Source organism: Leptodactylus fuscus, chromosome 8, assembly GCF_031893055.1.
Source record: "Leptodactylus fuscus isolate aLepFus1 chromosome 8, aLepFus1.hap2, whole genome shotgun sequence".
NCBI lineage: Eukaryota > Metazoa > Chordata > Amphibia > Anura > Leptodactylidae > Leptodactylus > Leptodactylus fuscus.
The window spans coordinates 34,233,438-34,249,857 of NC_134272.1; the positions used below are offsets into that span (position 1 = coordinate 34,233,438).

Sequence of the window (16,420 nt, forward strand, 5' to 3'; positions counted from 1 at the left end):
ACGCCACGGGGGCTCTGTGCCGGGAGAAGACTTCAAGGGGAATCCAGCCCGACCGTCACTCGTGGACTTGGTAAGTATAATTGTATCGAATTTTGCCTACCCCTGAAACGAACATTTCCCCCCATAGACTATAATGGGGTTCGAAATCTGTTCGAACAGCCGAACAGTGTGCGGCTGTTCGAATCGGATTTCGAACCTCGGACATTTTAGTGTTTGCTCATCTCTAATGAGGACCTTTCACCTCCTGGGGCACATGTGGTTTTATATACCTCTAGAACGCCGATAGTGTGCTGAATTCAGCGCACTATCGGCTTTCCCGTTCTGTGCCCCCGGTGAAAAGCTATCAGTGCCGGTACCGTAGCTCTTCACTGTCAGAAGGGCATTTCAGGAACGCCGTTCCTCACTGCAGCGCCTATAGCGCTGTACTGTGAGAGCAGTGCGTCCTTCTCATTCAATCTCTTGGCTGCATTACTTTGTATGTCTCCTGTAATGAAAGTCTATGGGACAAGTTACCAGTTAGCAAAAACAGCAAATAGTCTTATGTCAGTAATGCTCAGCTCAAGAGATTATATGACAACTAGAATGCACCATTGACAGCAGATTATGGTAAAATGCAGGAGACTCTTTCATTGCTCTGCTTCTTGTCTTGACTTCTTGGAACATTCCTATCTTTACCTGTGGATATTATGTATGGATTCTGAATTGCTTTCCTGGCTATGACCCCTGGCTACTTTGCTTGTGGTGCACAGCAGTGGTTGTTTGTGTTACAGTTTTGCAATGTTCATTCTCCAGTCTTGCTGTTGCCTTCAGTCTCCCATCCTGCTGATGCTTTATTCTCCACTGTTGTGTTCAAGCTATGGACCGTATACCAGTCCAGCTAAGATCACCTTATAGTTTTGTTAGAGCAACATACTTCATGTCATTCTACTGCTACCAGCCTGTGTCCTGCTATGGTGACCATCTGACTCCGGTGAGCTACAATGTCACCCAGCCTGCACTTGGAAGCTGCCTTTGGCATCCCATAGTTCTGACCGTGGTTTGCTTCTGGCACCAACTCAAGCCAGTTCCTGGACTCAGTTCATGGCATCTCCTGGATTTGAGTATAGGACTTGCACCTGGTTGAGGCTTCTGGTGTTCTCTAGTTTCATCTAAGACCTTCTCCTGTATCCAGGGGACATAACAATACAGGGCACAGTAGTAGCAGTTGCTATTGGGCCCTGGATCCTAGCGAAGGTCTCAAAGCTACTCTGCCCCATAACATAATCCACTATTCTAAAAGTTAGATAGAGACTCCCTTATAGATTATGCATTGGGCCCCAAGAGCTTCAAATTACACTTCTGGATACAGTAGTGCAGAAGAAGAAGAAAGTGTATAGCATGAAGCTATATGAAGCTATATGAAGCTATATGAAGCTACAGAGACAGCCATCATTTCCCTTTTTTTCCTGTTTTTTATTTTTTTATTTTTATTTTTGTTACGTAAATCTGGTTGGATTTTCTATAAATCTTATTTTGTAATGACAAATAAAGATTCTTACTAAGTGATAAAAGCAAAATTAAGTAACAATTAACAACAATGTAAAAGAACTTCAACTGTGTTGGTCAAGTGACGCCTGGTCTTCCCCAGTCAGTTCTGAAGATTCTTCTTTCAGATCTATTGATGAATTTTCCTGCTCTGAAACAATGTGAAACATGCAAAACCATGTCAAAGGATTGTCATAATAAGCAAATATGCAAGATTTCTCTCACTCTCTTTCTTTATACATATTTATCTTATTTATACATGATATTGAATGTCCTAATAAGAATATTACACTGATTCAGGGAAAGGAGCTTTGGAATGCTGAATTGACAGTGTTTGGCCTATGGGCATGTAGGGGTTGATTTTTGCAGTATTATAATATGTTCTGCAGAGTTTAACATTTCCATTTCTACATTTAGTTTGTAATAAGTAACAACGTCTACAGAAAATTATTAGAAGATTTCAAAGAATTTCTATAAACATTATACATGCTACACATTCTGGTCATACCAATGACAACTTCTTCTTTTGGGTCCTCTAATGCAGGTTCTTCCTCTTGAGAAATTCCAAAAGCAATATTCCTTTCCTAAAATACAGACCATACTGATGAATATTACAACATATTATATTGGGCTTGTTACACAAACAAATCATACTACAAACATTGTGGCAAACATTAACTTTACATCTTTAAGTGGTCACTAACTTTTAAGACAACTTGTTTTGGTTTTCTGGCTGAAAAAACCTCTCTCAGGTTCTGCCACTAGGTGAATCCTTTTTAGCTAATTTGCAGTTCACTTTCTGTTACTAGGGAAGTCCTGTCCTTAGATGCAAGATGGCTTAGCATTAAGTGGAAGGAGACAGGACTTTTCTCTTTTTACACATTGAATGCCTTCACACGTCTGGAAACAGCATTCTCTGTGGACTGAACATTCTGCACTTCTTACAGCTTGCACTGTAAGAAAAGCCTACTTTTATACTTGTATCTATTTCTGGCTGCTTTTGTTATTGCTGATGGGATGTTAGTCATAGACAGCAAGCAGTTTCCCTGACAGTGCTCGCAGACTTCTCTTTTCCTGTACCAAGGATCTTTTTAGCTGTATCATGCCTGCATGTATTTGTCCTATATTTGCAGTCAGTGTTCCTGAATCTTCTATAAAATGTTAACTTTGGCTTTTCTCAACATTGTACGCAATGCGTACAGACAGAATTGGAATCACTCGGGGCATAGCCCCACCCCCAGTGGGCTGGTCTCTGAACAGCAGTTGATTGGCCGGGGTGGTGAACGGGGCGGGCCTGAAAGAGTGACGAGGGAGCGGGGAAGGTCTATTTAAACCCTGCTCAGGCAACGCTCAGTGTCAAGCCTACATATGTACTGGGGTCTACCATCATGGCCCCAGGAAGTGCAGTTTTCACTGCAAATCATCTTCTATCTAGCGAATATATCGTCCTCCTGACGATCCTTAAAAGGGTATTCCCATGTACATAATCGTATCTATATTTGTAGATAATTAAAAGTTTAACATTTTTGCAAATATAATTAATTAAAAATTCTGCAAAGTTTTAAACATTTTCTCTAACTTTCTTAGTGGTGACAGTCTTTTATCTTGATCGGTTGCAATGGATACGACCACTAATGCGGAAACTTTCTGTGGTCTGGGACTTGTCAGGAACCCAGCTATGATTTTCTTATTGTAGCCGGGTTATCAGGCAGGGACACCACATGTATCAGAAGATATCCCGGCCACAATAAAGTAATCATGGCTGATTTTCTGACCTTAGAATGTTTCTGCATTGGTGGTCGTATCCATTGCAACCGATCAAGATAACAGACTGTCACCACTAAGAAAGTTAGAGAAAATCCTTAAAAACTTTGCAGAATTTTTAATTACTTATATTTGCAAAAATGTTTAACTTTTAATTATCTACAAATTTAAAAATAATTATTTAACTCTTTGACAACCATAGGAGGGCGTGGCAGATTGATTTTATGTATTAGGCTAATGTGGGTTATTGTAGTGGACTGTAATGGGGGAGCATATATATGCAATAGAGGCTGACCAGGCAAACCATAGTCAGAACTCCACACCCAATAGCTAAATTACCGAATATATCTGCCAATGCCGCTACATATATGTTCGACAAAGTCGCTAGCACATATCCTACGGGTTAGTGTGGCTTTCAGTATTGACCTGTATGCTAGGGATTAACAATCTACAGTCCCGAGTAGATATAGGTATTTTTATGCTTTTATGTCACTGGGTAGGATTCCACATTGAGTTGGGTGTGTCTGGGATCTCCAGGTATATGCATTCATACACACACAGGTGGGTGGTAAACGCTTAGTTGCTTTTAGTATTTATGAAATAAAGGTTATGTTTTAATCGCACCCAAGGGCAATATAGTGTATCTTGAAAAGAGGGAGTTCCCTTATACCCTGTGATAGTAAGGTAGTAATGAACCATAAAACACTCTTTATTGATATGAGACTCCTCTACATATTCCTGTATGACCATTTTAGAAAAAACGGGTCTGACATAGCCTTCCAAATCCATTGTAAATAGGTAAACCTTTAGAAAAAAAACAACAAAAAAGTTTTTAGTCTTTATAAACAATACTCTTCATACTTTTCTGAAGATGACAAGCTTGTATAATCCTGATGATGTTTTTCCGTCCGCTTGCTGTGCACTCTTGCTGCTTCTCCTGTCTCTTCTACCAAAGAACTTTAGAGTTTCTCATTTACTTACTGCCATCTGTTGGTCAGTAAATGTATTGTACACTAATGTTCCAAGCTTCACATTGAAGTAATACATTACCTCAAAGGGGTTTTGCCATCTCAAGGTTTCACCTGCTCTCCTGCACTGTCAGTGCTCAACAGCGGAGAGTACTTTGCAGAGTTTATAGACGGCTCCATTAGCTGTCAAATACAGTGAAGAGAAGAGGTAGATGGACCAAGCTTGCCATGCTATCTAGCTAGATAGCTGAGGCTGAACTGATGTCAGGGAAGGTGCAAGACTATGATCGGGCTAGCCCTATATAAGGATGAGCCAGAAGATCATTCGAAGCCAGCACATCTCATCATCAGAGCTGCGGGAACTGTGGAAATCTTTGAGAAGATCTTTATTAAAATAGAGACATTGAAATCTATATCTTTACTATTACAGCCCAGCCAGTGCTGATAAGTTAGCACATGGCGGTTTGCTGAATTTACCAAGGATAAGCTAGTGGCTCAGCTAGTATGTGGCAGATACTATATCTATAGTTGAGTGGTTGAATAACTTAACTCCTAATTAACTTTCCCTACATTTTCTCCCAATATCAAGATTGGAGGCAATAAAATGGATAGATCACGTCTTATGTAATCTTGATTGATATGAGGAAAAATGTAATTGATCCCACAATATACCAATGAATTGATCTCTCAATATAGCATGCAGTGTTTTTCTCTGCGATAAAAAGAGGATACACTAGCTGCTTAGAGTGTAGATGTCTGGTCCATATAAAACTGAATATGGGATGTAAATGATGCTCTTTTTTGATCCCAGGTTGAATAACGAACCAGTATTGTTCATTATTTTGAAGTGGCTGACGTATATTTATAGTCACTCTTGACCAAGGGCTTTCTTTAAAAGAACACCTTTCAGATCCTCAGGTACCTGCGGTATTATGTACCGCTAGAAAGCAGAGTGCTGAATTCAGTGTGCTGACAGCCTGTGAGGAACGCCCCTCCTGACAGTAGTGTCCATAGTGCTGTACTGTCAGAGGGGGTGTTCCTTACCGCCTAGTGATGACGCTGACAGGTGAGGGACACCCCTCTCAGTACTTGTCTATAGATGAGTACTGTCAGGAGGTGGAGGGTGGGGGCGATAGCGCGCCAAATTCAGCGCACTGTCGGCTTTCTAGCAGTATATAAAACTGCAGGTGCCAAGGACATGAAAAGTCCTCTTTAAATATACTGCTATTAAAAGTTATATTTTATCTCACTTTCTGTGAATTTAGATACCTGAGGTTGTCTGACACATATTCAGCTTTATCTGAGAAACAGAGCAAGGCAGATAAAGCAATGTATTGTGTTTTAAAACACTTCAATAAGCTTAAGCTGCAATCTTGAAATTGGAATATCCCTTTATCCCATTTTTGTTATCAATTGTTCCATCTGTAAGTATTATACACTTGTCTGGTAGAGACCATAGAAGATCACAGTTACTGTAGAAATACTATCCAGAACAAGACAGGACAAGAAACTAAAACATGAAGAATATTTAAATTAAATCTGAGCTATGTGGGGAAGGTATCTTGGTAGCAGCAATGGTGCGGACACAACCATTTAGAGACAGGGCCACAATATCCGGTGCAAACAGGTTTATATGGAAAAACAGATAAGTAAAAAAGCCTTCACTTCAGGTACCGTAAGCCAAATAAAATACAGGCTTAACTTCAGGCAAAAACATTAAACAAAACCCTGCTCGTCCGAGCACTAACTAAACAGTATAAGGCTAACTATATGTGTGGCTACCACGAACACACAAATACCAGACTTTGGTCTCACCAGTCTCTCAGTATTTCAGGATAGACCCAGGCGCTTCTTCTTGCTTCCAGGATCTGCCATGAAGTGCAGGCTCTGAAGCCTTTTCTGGCTCAGTAATGAGCCACATGTGCTAAGGCCTATTCAAGACCTGTATTGGACCACACATATGTCACAAACCTGGGGAGATTTTATGGGATTCCAGCACTCTCACAGCAGTCACTATGACAAAATAGAATCACGCCTAGGACTAGGTATCTTACTGTACCTCCGTCTGCTATCCAGAGAGATAGAGGGTACAAAATATCATGAAATCTCCTAATGTGGTGTGTTAATTGGCCATTTGCATTCCTTACAAAGTTTAGCATTTTACATTATCAGTGGCAGCTCTAAACATGAACTTATATAAAATATAGTCAAAAAAAGATGATTTGATAGATAAATAATGTGTTATCAATAACTTATCATCCTATACAAGAAAAGAGCTAATGAACTAATATAGCAGTTAATGTCATCATATTAAGTTATTGATACATTTTCGCTATTATTTAGTAATAAAGGTTTTATCTTGGATGACTTAACCTTGACTAATTCAGCCGCTGCTTGTAACAGGATCTCCTTGGCATCATCTGGAATTTCTACATGCATACATACTTGCCAGTCTCCATTCTGGAATCTAACTGGCATAGAGTAAACTAGATCGACTGGAAGATTAAAACATCCTTAAAGTAAAAGAGAAACAAAAATCAGCAGAGGTCAGATTGTGCACACCGCCGCAACCATTTATTGTCCCTATTAATCCTTTGAATAAGAAATAGCAAACATACAGGATTGTTCATTCATTTAGTAACTTTTTAGCTATAAAACAATAACATTTGTCTCTCAATATTGGTCTGAAAGTGGACAACCCCTTTAAAACTTTAACTTTATCCATTTATTGTTTTACTGTTACCTAAAAACAAAGCAAAAAAAAAAAAACACAATTCAATTTTTATTAAGGCTTTGGTAAGAAGTACACTTCTCCTTTTAAAGGGAGTCAGTCACCAGAGCCTAGCATATCAGCCCACAGCCCCACAGATTAGGGTTGCCTATGTTGAACATTGCTTTCCCTTTGTGAATCAATGTCTCTGTTACTGAGAGATCACTGTGTTTTTTTTCCATCTGCAAATGAGCTCATTGGTGCAAAGAGGCTGTAGCCATTGCTCCAAAAAGGTAAGTGAAGATGCCTTCATTGCTCCAAAAGCTCATTTGCACAGTTTAAAAAAAAGTAATATCTTGCAACTTAATTACCAACTCACAAGGGAAAAACACTGCTTGATTCAGATGACCCTAATCTAGGAGTCTCAAACACTAAAGCTGCAGAACCGAGTCGTGAGTTATTTTCTCCCCGGTTTGCTGATCTATCTGGATCAGCAGAACCAAGGAGAAGGCCAGGGACTGCATATTGCAGCTTCAGGGGCTGCGTGTTTAAGAACCCTGTCATATATCTGGGGATGGGTTGGTATGCTGGCTATGGTGACAAATTCCCCATAATTTTCATATCAATGATCTATGCCCAAACCATGATTAGTAAAAACTAGGGGCAGAAAAATGATGACATATACTGTAATTGCATAAATTGTATTACGTTCAGTCACCTGACTTTCAGAAAGCACTTTTACACCAGGTCCTTGATACAGCAAATGAACATTACAGAGTGAGTAACCAGTTAAAGACTCGACTCTGAAGTCTCTACAACAAAGTGCCGATGGAAAGAGCAATTCTCATCGGGATGACTTGGTGTGCTCATATATTATACAATGGCCAGGTATTATGAACAGACATAATATAACACAAAGTATATGTAGCTGCTCATGGTAATCACAGCTGATCACTCAGATTCAGTGGATAGATCTGCTGATCACTAAGGTGCTTTTCTTTGACATGGTCTTAGGGTCCATTCACACAGAGGAAAATGGTGAGGAAGAGCTGAAAACAAAGCCTTCCATTGACTTCAATGGGTTCCTTTTTCTGCTAGCAGAAAAAGGAACCCATTAAAATCAATGGGAGGCTTATTTTTCAGCGCTGAAATTCCACACCAAATTCCTCACCATTTTCCTCTGTGTGAATGGACCCTTAGCAGTAAGTAGTTACCCAGTAGGTACGATTACTCCATCTTACCTTCACTGAGGACACCAAGTGAAATAACCTCTCCAGCATCTGAATCTCGCTGCCAATAGGACAAGGCAGTAGCAATGGAGTGAGCAGCTGAAAGACCGGAGCGATGTTCCTTGCGTCTTTTCCACTCTGTGACAATGTCATTTTTCAACCATTTTCTGCAAGTAAATCAGACAACTTACTACACGGAAACTGCTAAATCTTAACATTAGGCATGCATCTTCTCTATAGGTCATGAAATATGAATGAATTAAAATATCTGATAATGACAATGTCTTCCTATTAAGGATGTCATTTGCCCTATGGCAAATTCATATTCCTTTAATATAGCCAGTCTATAAAAGCGTGGCTTCTAGAAACATAACTATATAACTGTGTCCAAGACATTTAAGAAGAGCATTGTTACTATACAGTATTGGACATCTGCATAATATGAACTCTGCCAGTTTGAAGGGAGTCTGACATACCTGTCATGTATCATGGGGAGTAATGGTCTAGAAAAACCTGATGGACCCCAAATTGAACTGTCATATTTGTATATTTTTGACAGATGAAGATCAAGGTGGTTAATACCACTAATGTTGCCCCAAACTATCACATCTTTGATGACTGTAAGAAATGTGGGAAAAAAAACATTGGTGACTTAAGTATCAACATACAGGAGCATAGAAGAAATCATAGCCACCATAAATTCAGTACAGGGAGATTAACCACTTGGTAATGCATTGCTGTAGGGTTATTATTATTAAAGAATATATGGTATAAACTTAAAGAGCCAGGACCTATTATTGTAGTAATAGTAACTGTTTAGATTACAATGTCAAAATAAACTACCGTATATACTGGAGTATAAGCCGAATTTTTCAGCACAGTTTTTGTGCTAAAAAAGGCCCCCCCTCGGCTTATACTCGAGTCAAGGGGGGGGGGTCTATGACCAGCCACAATAGTAATGTATAGTATCTCCCATAAAATAGTGAAAAAATAAAAAGAAGCTTAAAAAAAAAATAAAAAAAATAAAAAAGTTCCAAATCCCTCCTTTCCCTAGAATACATATAAAAGTAGACACTTACTGTGAAACACATACACATTAGGTATCCCTGTGTCTGAAGGTGCTCGGTATACTGAATATAGGGTATCTGCAGTGCTCCTGTTCCGTCGGGAAGGGGTTAATAGGAGCACTGCAGATCCCCTATATTCAGCCAGACTGAATTCCAAGTGGGGGAAAAACACAGTCCTCAAGCTCAGGGAAGGAGCAGACAGACAACCAAAACACCCCCCTCCCCTTCCCCAGCATCTACTGCACCCAAAAACTCTGACCATTTTAATTTTAGAAATTTTCCAGTAGCTGCTGCATTTCCCCCCCTCGGCTTATACTCGAGTCAATAAGTTTTCCTAGTTTTTTGTGATAAAATTAGGGGCCTCGGCTTATATTCGGGTCAGCTTACACTCGAGTATATACAATATCTACGCTTCAATATGTGAAGAGCAATAGTTCAAAAAAAAAAATCACAGTAGAACAGACCTGTATAGGGGACATGTATATCTAAACCAGCACAAGAGACATGTCTATTTAACAATATTAATAATCAGTATAGGAAAGAATCAATATACTGTATATGTGGAGCATCCAGGAATTCATATGAACAATCCATTACACATTATTGTGATATCATCATCACTAGAGAACTCTTCCAAGGATCTGGCCCATACACTACTCTAGTCTCTATAATGAAACTCTGGATAAGACTAGAGGCTAAAACTATCCGGACATCCTGTACTCATACATACCTGATGAATTTATATTTAGCTTCTTTGCTATCTGAGCTTTTGCTTCCAGCTCAAGCTGTGTTGGCAGAGCCACTATATTATGAGGATTGATAGATGGTGTCTTTTTTATTATAACCAGGGCTATGAGGTTGGCATAAGCACTTCCTGATACAATCACTTTCACATCTTTTTTTGCATTCTGATCAATAAGCGCTCCGTACTGAGCACACTGTTCTCTGATCTCGCTAATATGAGCTCCTGAACATTGATCCTCCTTGGCAAGTACATCATTAAGGACAATTACAAAATCTGCTTGAAGAAATGCATCATCAGTTATTGCATGCACAGTCACTATTCGTAGACGTGGATACGCTAAGTCTTCAGCCTCCATTTGCAGTCCTTGTAAAGAGTCCTGGGAGTCGCTGTGGTCCAGTAAATGTAACCAGATATCTTTATCCACACCAAAAACGTCTCCACTGGCCAACATGGGAATAAGATTGTAGCAAGCTGGCATTGAAGCACTAAAAATAGAAGCAGAAGACAAATAAGAGCTATATATATGCACACACAAACACATACACATATATATAAATGTATATATATTTATTGCACAGCATAAGCACATTATAAAAGTTAAAATTTCTAGTTAAAAGCAGTGGAAGCAGATATTTTTTTTGCTGCATTTTTCCTTCCCTCATCACATCTACAGAGAAAACGTGTGCAATTTAGAGTTAACATAGAATTTGTCAAAAACAAATGCATTTTTTAAATTTTTTTTCCACAGCTTTCTTCCCCCCGCAATATGTGGATGAGATTAATGAAATCTCATTCACCCTGCTAGTACTATAATATGCAGCGTTTTTTTCCTCTGTGTTTCCACAGCAGTCAAAAACACTGAATTTATTCACCGTGCAGGGGCACCTCCAGCTTAGCCATTTAGTAAAGTTAATACATAGAATAGTTATACTTAACTTCACTTAGCATTTTATATCATACATATACCCACCATACCCAATAATCCAGATGTGCAATGGATTGAACTGTTGCCTGATGTTCTCTTCCTCCTCTTCTATATCAAGGTGGGCTTGTATATTCTCTGCTGCAATGTCCTTCATTAGATCACTCATCATAGCTGATGTTACATTGTAGTACTCCTAAATGCACCATAATAAAACAATAATAATAATAATAATAATAATAATAATAATAATAGTAGTAGTAGTAGGTTCACACTACCGTTATTCAGTGTCTGTTGCTATCATCCTACGATGAATGAGAGCATTATGGATAGTCAAAATAGTTTTATACACATATATCCTCCTACTAATATTATAAATGTGAAAGGTTGGATGTTTGTTACTCGATCACGTAAAAACGGCTGAATGTATTTGGATGAGATTTGGCACATAGATAGTTTGTAACCTCGATTAACACATAGGCTCCTTTCCCGGTAAATGACATGGCTTCACGACTGTTATGAATTTACGTTCACATACTATATTACACTGTGCTTGCCAGCAGGACAATCTCAGCTAATTGAAGATTGCTGATAAAGCCTGGTCTGTTATCTCTCTATGTAAACACACAGATAACACTGAGTCCAATCTGTACAAACACCTGCATATTATTTGTTCTGCGGGGGGTGGGGGGGGAGGGGGAGACAAATGCACAAAGTGAGAAGCAATTTTAAACATGCTGGGAAAAAGAAAATCTAATTTGTTGCAAAATTCTCAAAAAACGAGAGGTATGAATGTAGCTAGAAGTCAACAGACTTTTCCTCAAGCGGTGTTGAGGAGGTTTAAGCAAGTTAGGCGTCAAGGGACTGTTAGAGCAGCCGAAACGCAAGAGCAGGCGGATCATCGACGCCAACAACACAATCATTATATGGCGTCCCAGCAAGCTGCTGAGATGCCGGAACAATCTTGGGCACAAGGAACAAGTTCAGCGGTATGCCAGCTTAATATATATATATATATATATATATATATATATTTTTATATATATATATATATATAGGAAGAGAGTTAAGGGTGTTGTCTGGGAAGACACGTATGTTCCAGCCAGGCAGCTTAAGTGTGTTTGGTAAGACCCACACCAGGGAGGTCAGCTAACTAATCAAGGCCTGATAATAGTCTTTGTGTGAAGACTAGGAGTGTGGCACCACACTGACAGAGCTGACCTGTCCAGATCAAACCTACAAAGCAGGTACTGTGCCACCCGTTGTTGTTGCCAAGGTGGGAGTCTGGTAGCCAGTCTCCTGTATAGTCAGGGGAAAGGTTTCTTATGTTTAGTTAGTTCTCAGTCGAGAAGGTTTTTTTTTGTTTTGTTTATATGTGCCGCTACAAGAAGTGAATAAATACTGAACTTAAGTGCAACCCAGTCCCTCTTTCCTTGCAGCGCTGGGGTCCTAAGTTCTAATCCTGCCAGTAGCAACATCTGTAAGGAGTCTGTAAGGAGTTTGTATGTTATCCCCGTGATTGCGTGGATTTCCTCCCATTCTACAAAAACATACTGATAGGAAAAAAAAATGTACAAGAAAAAAATAAAATAAAGTTTATCTAATTTCTATAAATAAATTAAAATCATACAAACTTGAAAAGAAGATAGTAGAAAATATTATTGAATTGCCCTTATATGCTTATTATTGTAGTAATAAATTATACAAAACAGATGATAGTCTAGCGTTGGATGTGACTTCATTACGCGTTCTTTCAGCACATGAGTTGCTTGCTGCAGGGACACTAGGCAGTCCATTTTGCAAATTACAAGAAAGAAGTTCAATAAGAAATAAAATACATATTAAAATTCAATGCATTAATCCATTCACGTATGTTCAATAAGTACACGGTACGTGACTTTACCTGAGCATGTTCCATAAAATCATTGAGCCCTCCAAGTAGTAATCCTTTGCTTCCACGATCTAACAGCTCCCTCCATATTATAGGAGAACGGTTATGCTTCCATCCATTTTTTATGCACAAGTCAGCCAGCCAGCCCTACATGAACAGCAAATACAATATCATTCATTGAATATTTTGATACAATTTTTTTCATGCATTTTTGTTGAATGGATTTTGACATCTTGCAGCAGAATGTGCCTTTTATCTATTTACTTTATTATTTTTGTGATGTGAACATTACTGATTTTTTATTAATTAGGGTACTTTCAATTTTTTTTTATTTTATTTTATTTTTCGAGTATTGGGATACTCGTGTATTTTAAAACACTATTGCCTGTGCATACACAAGTAACAAACCTGGGTACCTGCAGAAGAAACAGAGCCAGCTGACTGAGGTCTCACAAATGGAGCAACTCTATTTTTTCTATTTAAAAAATCCATGGCCAGTGCTTGGGTTCATATCTATGCTGGAGTCTCCAGAAACTGCAGAAAATCAGACGAGAGAAAAGTCCTGCACAGAGGATTTGTTTTTTCTCTGCTTCCTATTTTAAAATGGCTGAGCCCCAGAGGACCCTATTATAGTTAATGGGGTCCACCGGTGTCTATGTGTAACTGCTGTTTTAATGGTCCAACACTAGTATGAAACTAGTGTTACCCTTATCCTGCCATCTAAAGTGGTGAAGGGCTATTAGTTCAATAGGTCATTAGAAATAAGTAAACTTTTAGGCTAAAGCCCCACGTTGCGGAAACGTAACCATCCCGTAACCATCACTATCAAGAATTTGCTGTAAGGATGAGGTAGGGTCCTCCGGACAAAAGGTTGCACCGGGACCCACAAGACTTTAGCTACGTCACTGATTTTAAGTTTTGATTCCTGAAATATGTGCCTTTGGCATGTTCAATATAGATGACTTGTATCTGCTGATGGATCCGTCTTGGCCAGATATTTATGTAAACAATAAAGGGGTCTGCTATAGCCCTCTGCTGTACTGTCTGATAAACTGATGTGAATAAACAGTATGACGAAGAATCGGTGAGTGCTATGCTTTAATGTAACTCCTTGCATGGAGCACCCATCTGTTGTGCACTTTGCTGCAGATTTTTATGCACCTTCTACAAGTACATACCTCCCAACTTTTGAAGAGCCGAAAGAGGGACAAAATATGCAAACTTAGCTCCGGCCACTTAATATTGACTCCGCCCATTCTCATTCATTTTTCATGTGCTCCCACACAGTATAATCTTCCTACAGTCACCTGTAAATTATATTCCCCCCCCTCCATCTCTCCCAGTTTCATATAACCCCTTTATCTGCCCCCAATTTCATGCCCCCCTCCATCTCTGCCCCCAGTTTCATGTCTCCCCCTCCATCTCTGCCCCCAGTTTCATGTCCACCCATCTCTGCCCCCATATTCATGTCCCCCCATCTCTGCCCCCAGATTCATGTCTTCACCTTCATCTGCCCCAGTGTCATACCGCCCCCCCCTTTATCTGCCCCAGTGTCATGCCGTTCTCCCCCCCTCATATGCCCCAAGTTTCATAGGCCTCCTACATTACGTTCCCCTCTCTCTGCTCTCTCACTCCACTCACATAGTTGTAGGCCTGATGTGACGTTATCACATCGTACCTACACACGCTGAAGATGGAATGCTGCGGTAAGGCAGGAGCTGAGCTGTGACAGCTCCTGCTCTACTCGCTTATATGTTCAACTCATCAGCGTCCCCTGATGAGGGACATACCTCCCGCCGACGGGACAGGACACCGAATTCGTGAATGTCCCGCAGAAATTGGGACGGTTGGGAGGTATGCAAGTAGACACGGTGGCGTAACAGGCACAGAAAAGGATTTCATACACAACAGAAATGAAGCAGAATAATCCTACCTCCCAGCTATCCGGATGTTGTGTAACCTTGTGTACTCTGAAGCTCAGCAGGTTTTTCTGAAGATAATCGGCTAGAAGTTCTGCTTTGGCATAGTAGGGACAGTCTGCCCTTCCTGTGTGCACAAAACACGTTGAATTAGAGAGTAAATTAGTGAATACATAAAGTAAGAGGGAAGGATAATAATGTAGTGGGATTGTAATAAAGTAAGAGGGAAGGAAATGGTTTCTGCAGGCGACAGGCGCTAATGTGGTTAGAAATGCTCTGGAGCAGGTGCCACAGTCATCTGGAAAGCAGGGCGCAGGAAGGGGTTAAACAATGCAAAGGGCTTGTAAAGAAACAAGGTACGACTATCAGAACTGATCAATATGGAGAGACGGACGATGAGCTTCCAGCAAGTTACGCTAGGTTCACACCTGCGTTCAGGGTCTCCGTTTTGTGGTTTCCGTCTTCTGCATGCCAGAAGATGGAAACCACAGACCGGGTCCAGCCGTGAGCGGCGGTGAGCGTTTTATGCTCTCCGCCGCGAAACTGTTTTTTTTAATCTGGACACAGAGTACTGCATGTCCGACTCTGTGTCCGGATTATAAAACCCGGTTTCGTGGCGGAGAGCCTAAAAGGCTCACCGCCGCTCACGGCCGGACAGCTTTCTCACCCATTCAAATGAAAGGGTGAGAAAGACTCCTGCAGGTTTCCGTCTCCTGCCCATGTTTTATGCAGGAAACTGAAACCTGAAGTACGGAGAGGAGAACGCAGATGTGAACGAGCCCTTACTGGGCAGTTTTGGTACTTTTTTCTGTGGGCAGAGGCATAACTAGAAGTTCCTGTGTCTCTACCTCAGATTGTAAGATCTTTAGAGCAGGACCCTCAATCCCATTGTGTGAATTGACTGTGATGTATTTTTTGTCTGTACTTGTTTCCTTAGCTAATCGCTTTTTTTACAAGTATAGGTTGCTATTCGGAGGGGGATCCCCAAGCGGATCTCCCAAACAGAAACCATAAGACAAATAATTGGCGCAAAAATGGAGACAAATATTTGGCGCAAGACATAAGGGGATACCATAAGCAGACATAATTCATTTCTCGTTTATTGAGACAAATATGTGCAAATGACAGGAAGTTTTGGCGCACAAAGTAAATAGTTGTAAATTCTTTACACCAGCACAGGAAATGGGCGCCATATGCGTTCCTCTCTACTTTATAAATGTGCGGTAACGTTAGACATGCACATTCCGGGGCAGACGCTTCATGAGTGTCTAGCCTGTCCTATTTTTCTTTTCTTTCTGGTCACTGTTCATTACTATGTCGTATTACACATGAGTACAGTACAAAGTGATAGCATTCATTATTATAGAGGCACTGGTAGAGAAGTGCGCCCCCTGGTGGCCCCAATACTGAAGCCCCCGTATACACCCCGTACACACGTTCTATTACTGCAATAACCCTAAACCTTATCAGACAAGCCGTCAGCAGACACCAATCCTTTTACCTGCGAGGACGAACTTAGCCATGACAGCTCCTTATTCTCCCTGCACAACCAAATCTTGTTGCCAGGCAATACTAAACAGTAGGCGTGTCCTCCCGATGACGTCACTTCGCACTCCTACCCGCTTCTAAGGATTTTTAATAACAAGTATTACACATCAGTTCTAGATTCCACAGAGAAAAC

General features: G+C 40.3%; 1 protein-coding gene across 1 annotated transcript; it reads right to left on the reverse strand.

Moving 5' to 3' along the window:
* Nucleotides 1–1,589: 1,589 nt before the first annotated feature.
* MDH1B (malate dehydrogenase 1B) lies at nt 1,590–16,317 on the reverse strand. The gene is made up of 10 exons (XM_075286105.1): nt 16,241–16,317; nt 14,754–14,866; nt 12,833–12,967; nt 10,983–11,125; nt 9,993–10,492; nt 8,672–8,813; nt 8,208–8,362; nt 6,630–6,769; nt 2,033–2,108; nt 1,590–1,675 (listed from the first exon to the last, which is right to left on the reverse strand). Exons 1-10 carry the CDS (start codon nt 16,260–16,262, stop codon nt 1,590–1,592), a joined length of 1,512 nt encoding a protein of 503 aa, XP_075142206.1. The 5' UTR covers nt 16,263–16,317.
* Nucleotides 16,318–16,420: the final 103 nt, after the last annotated feature.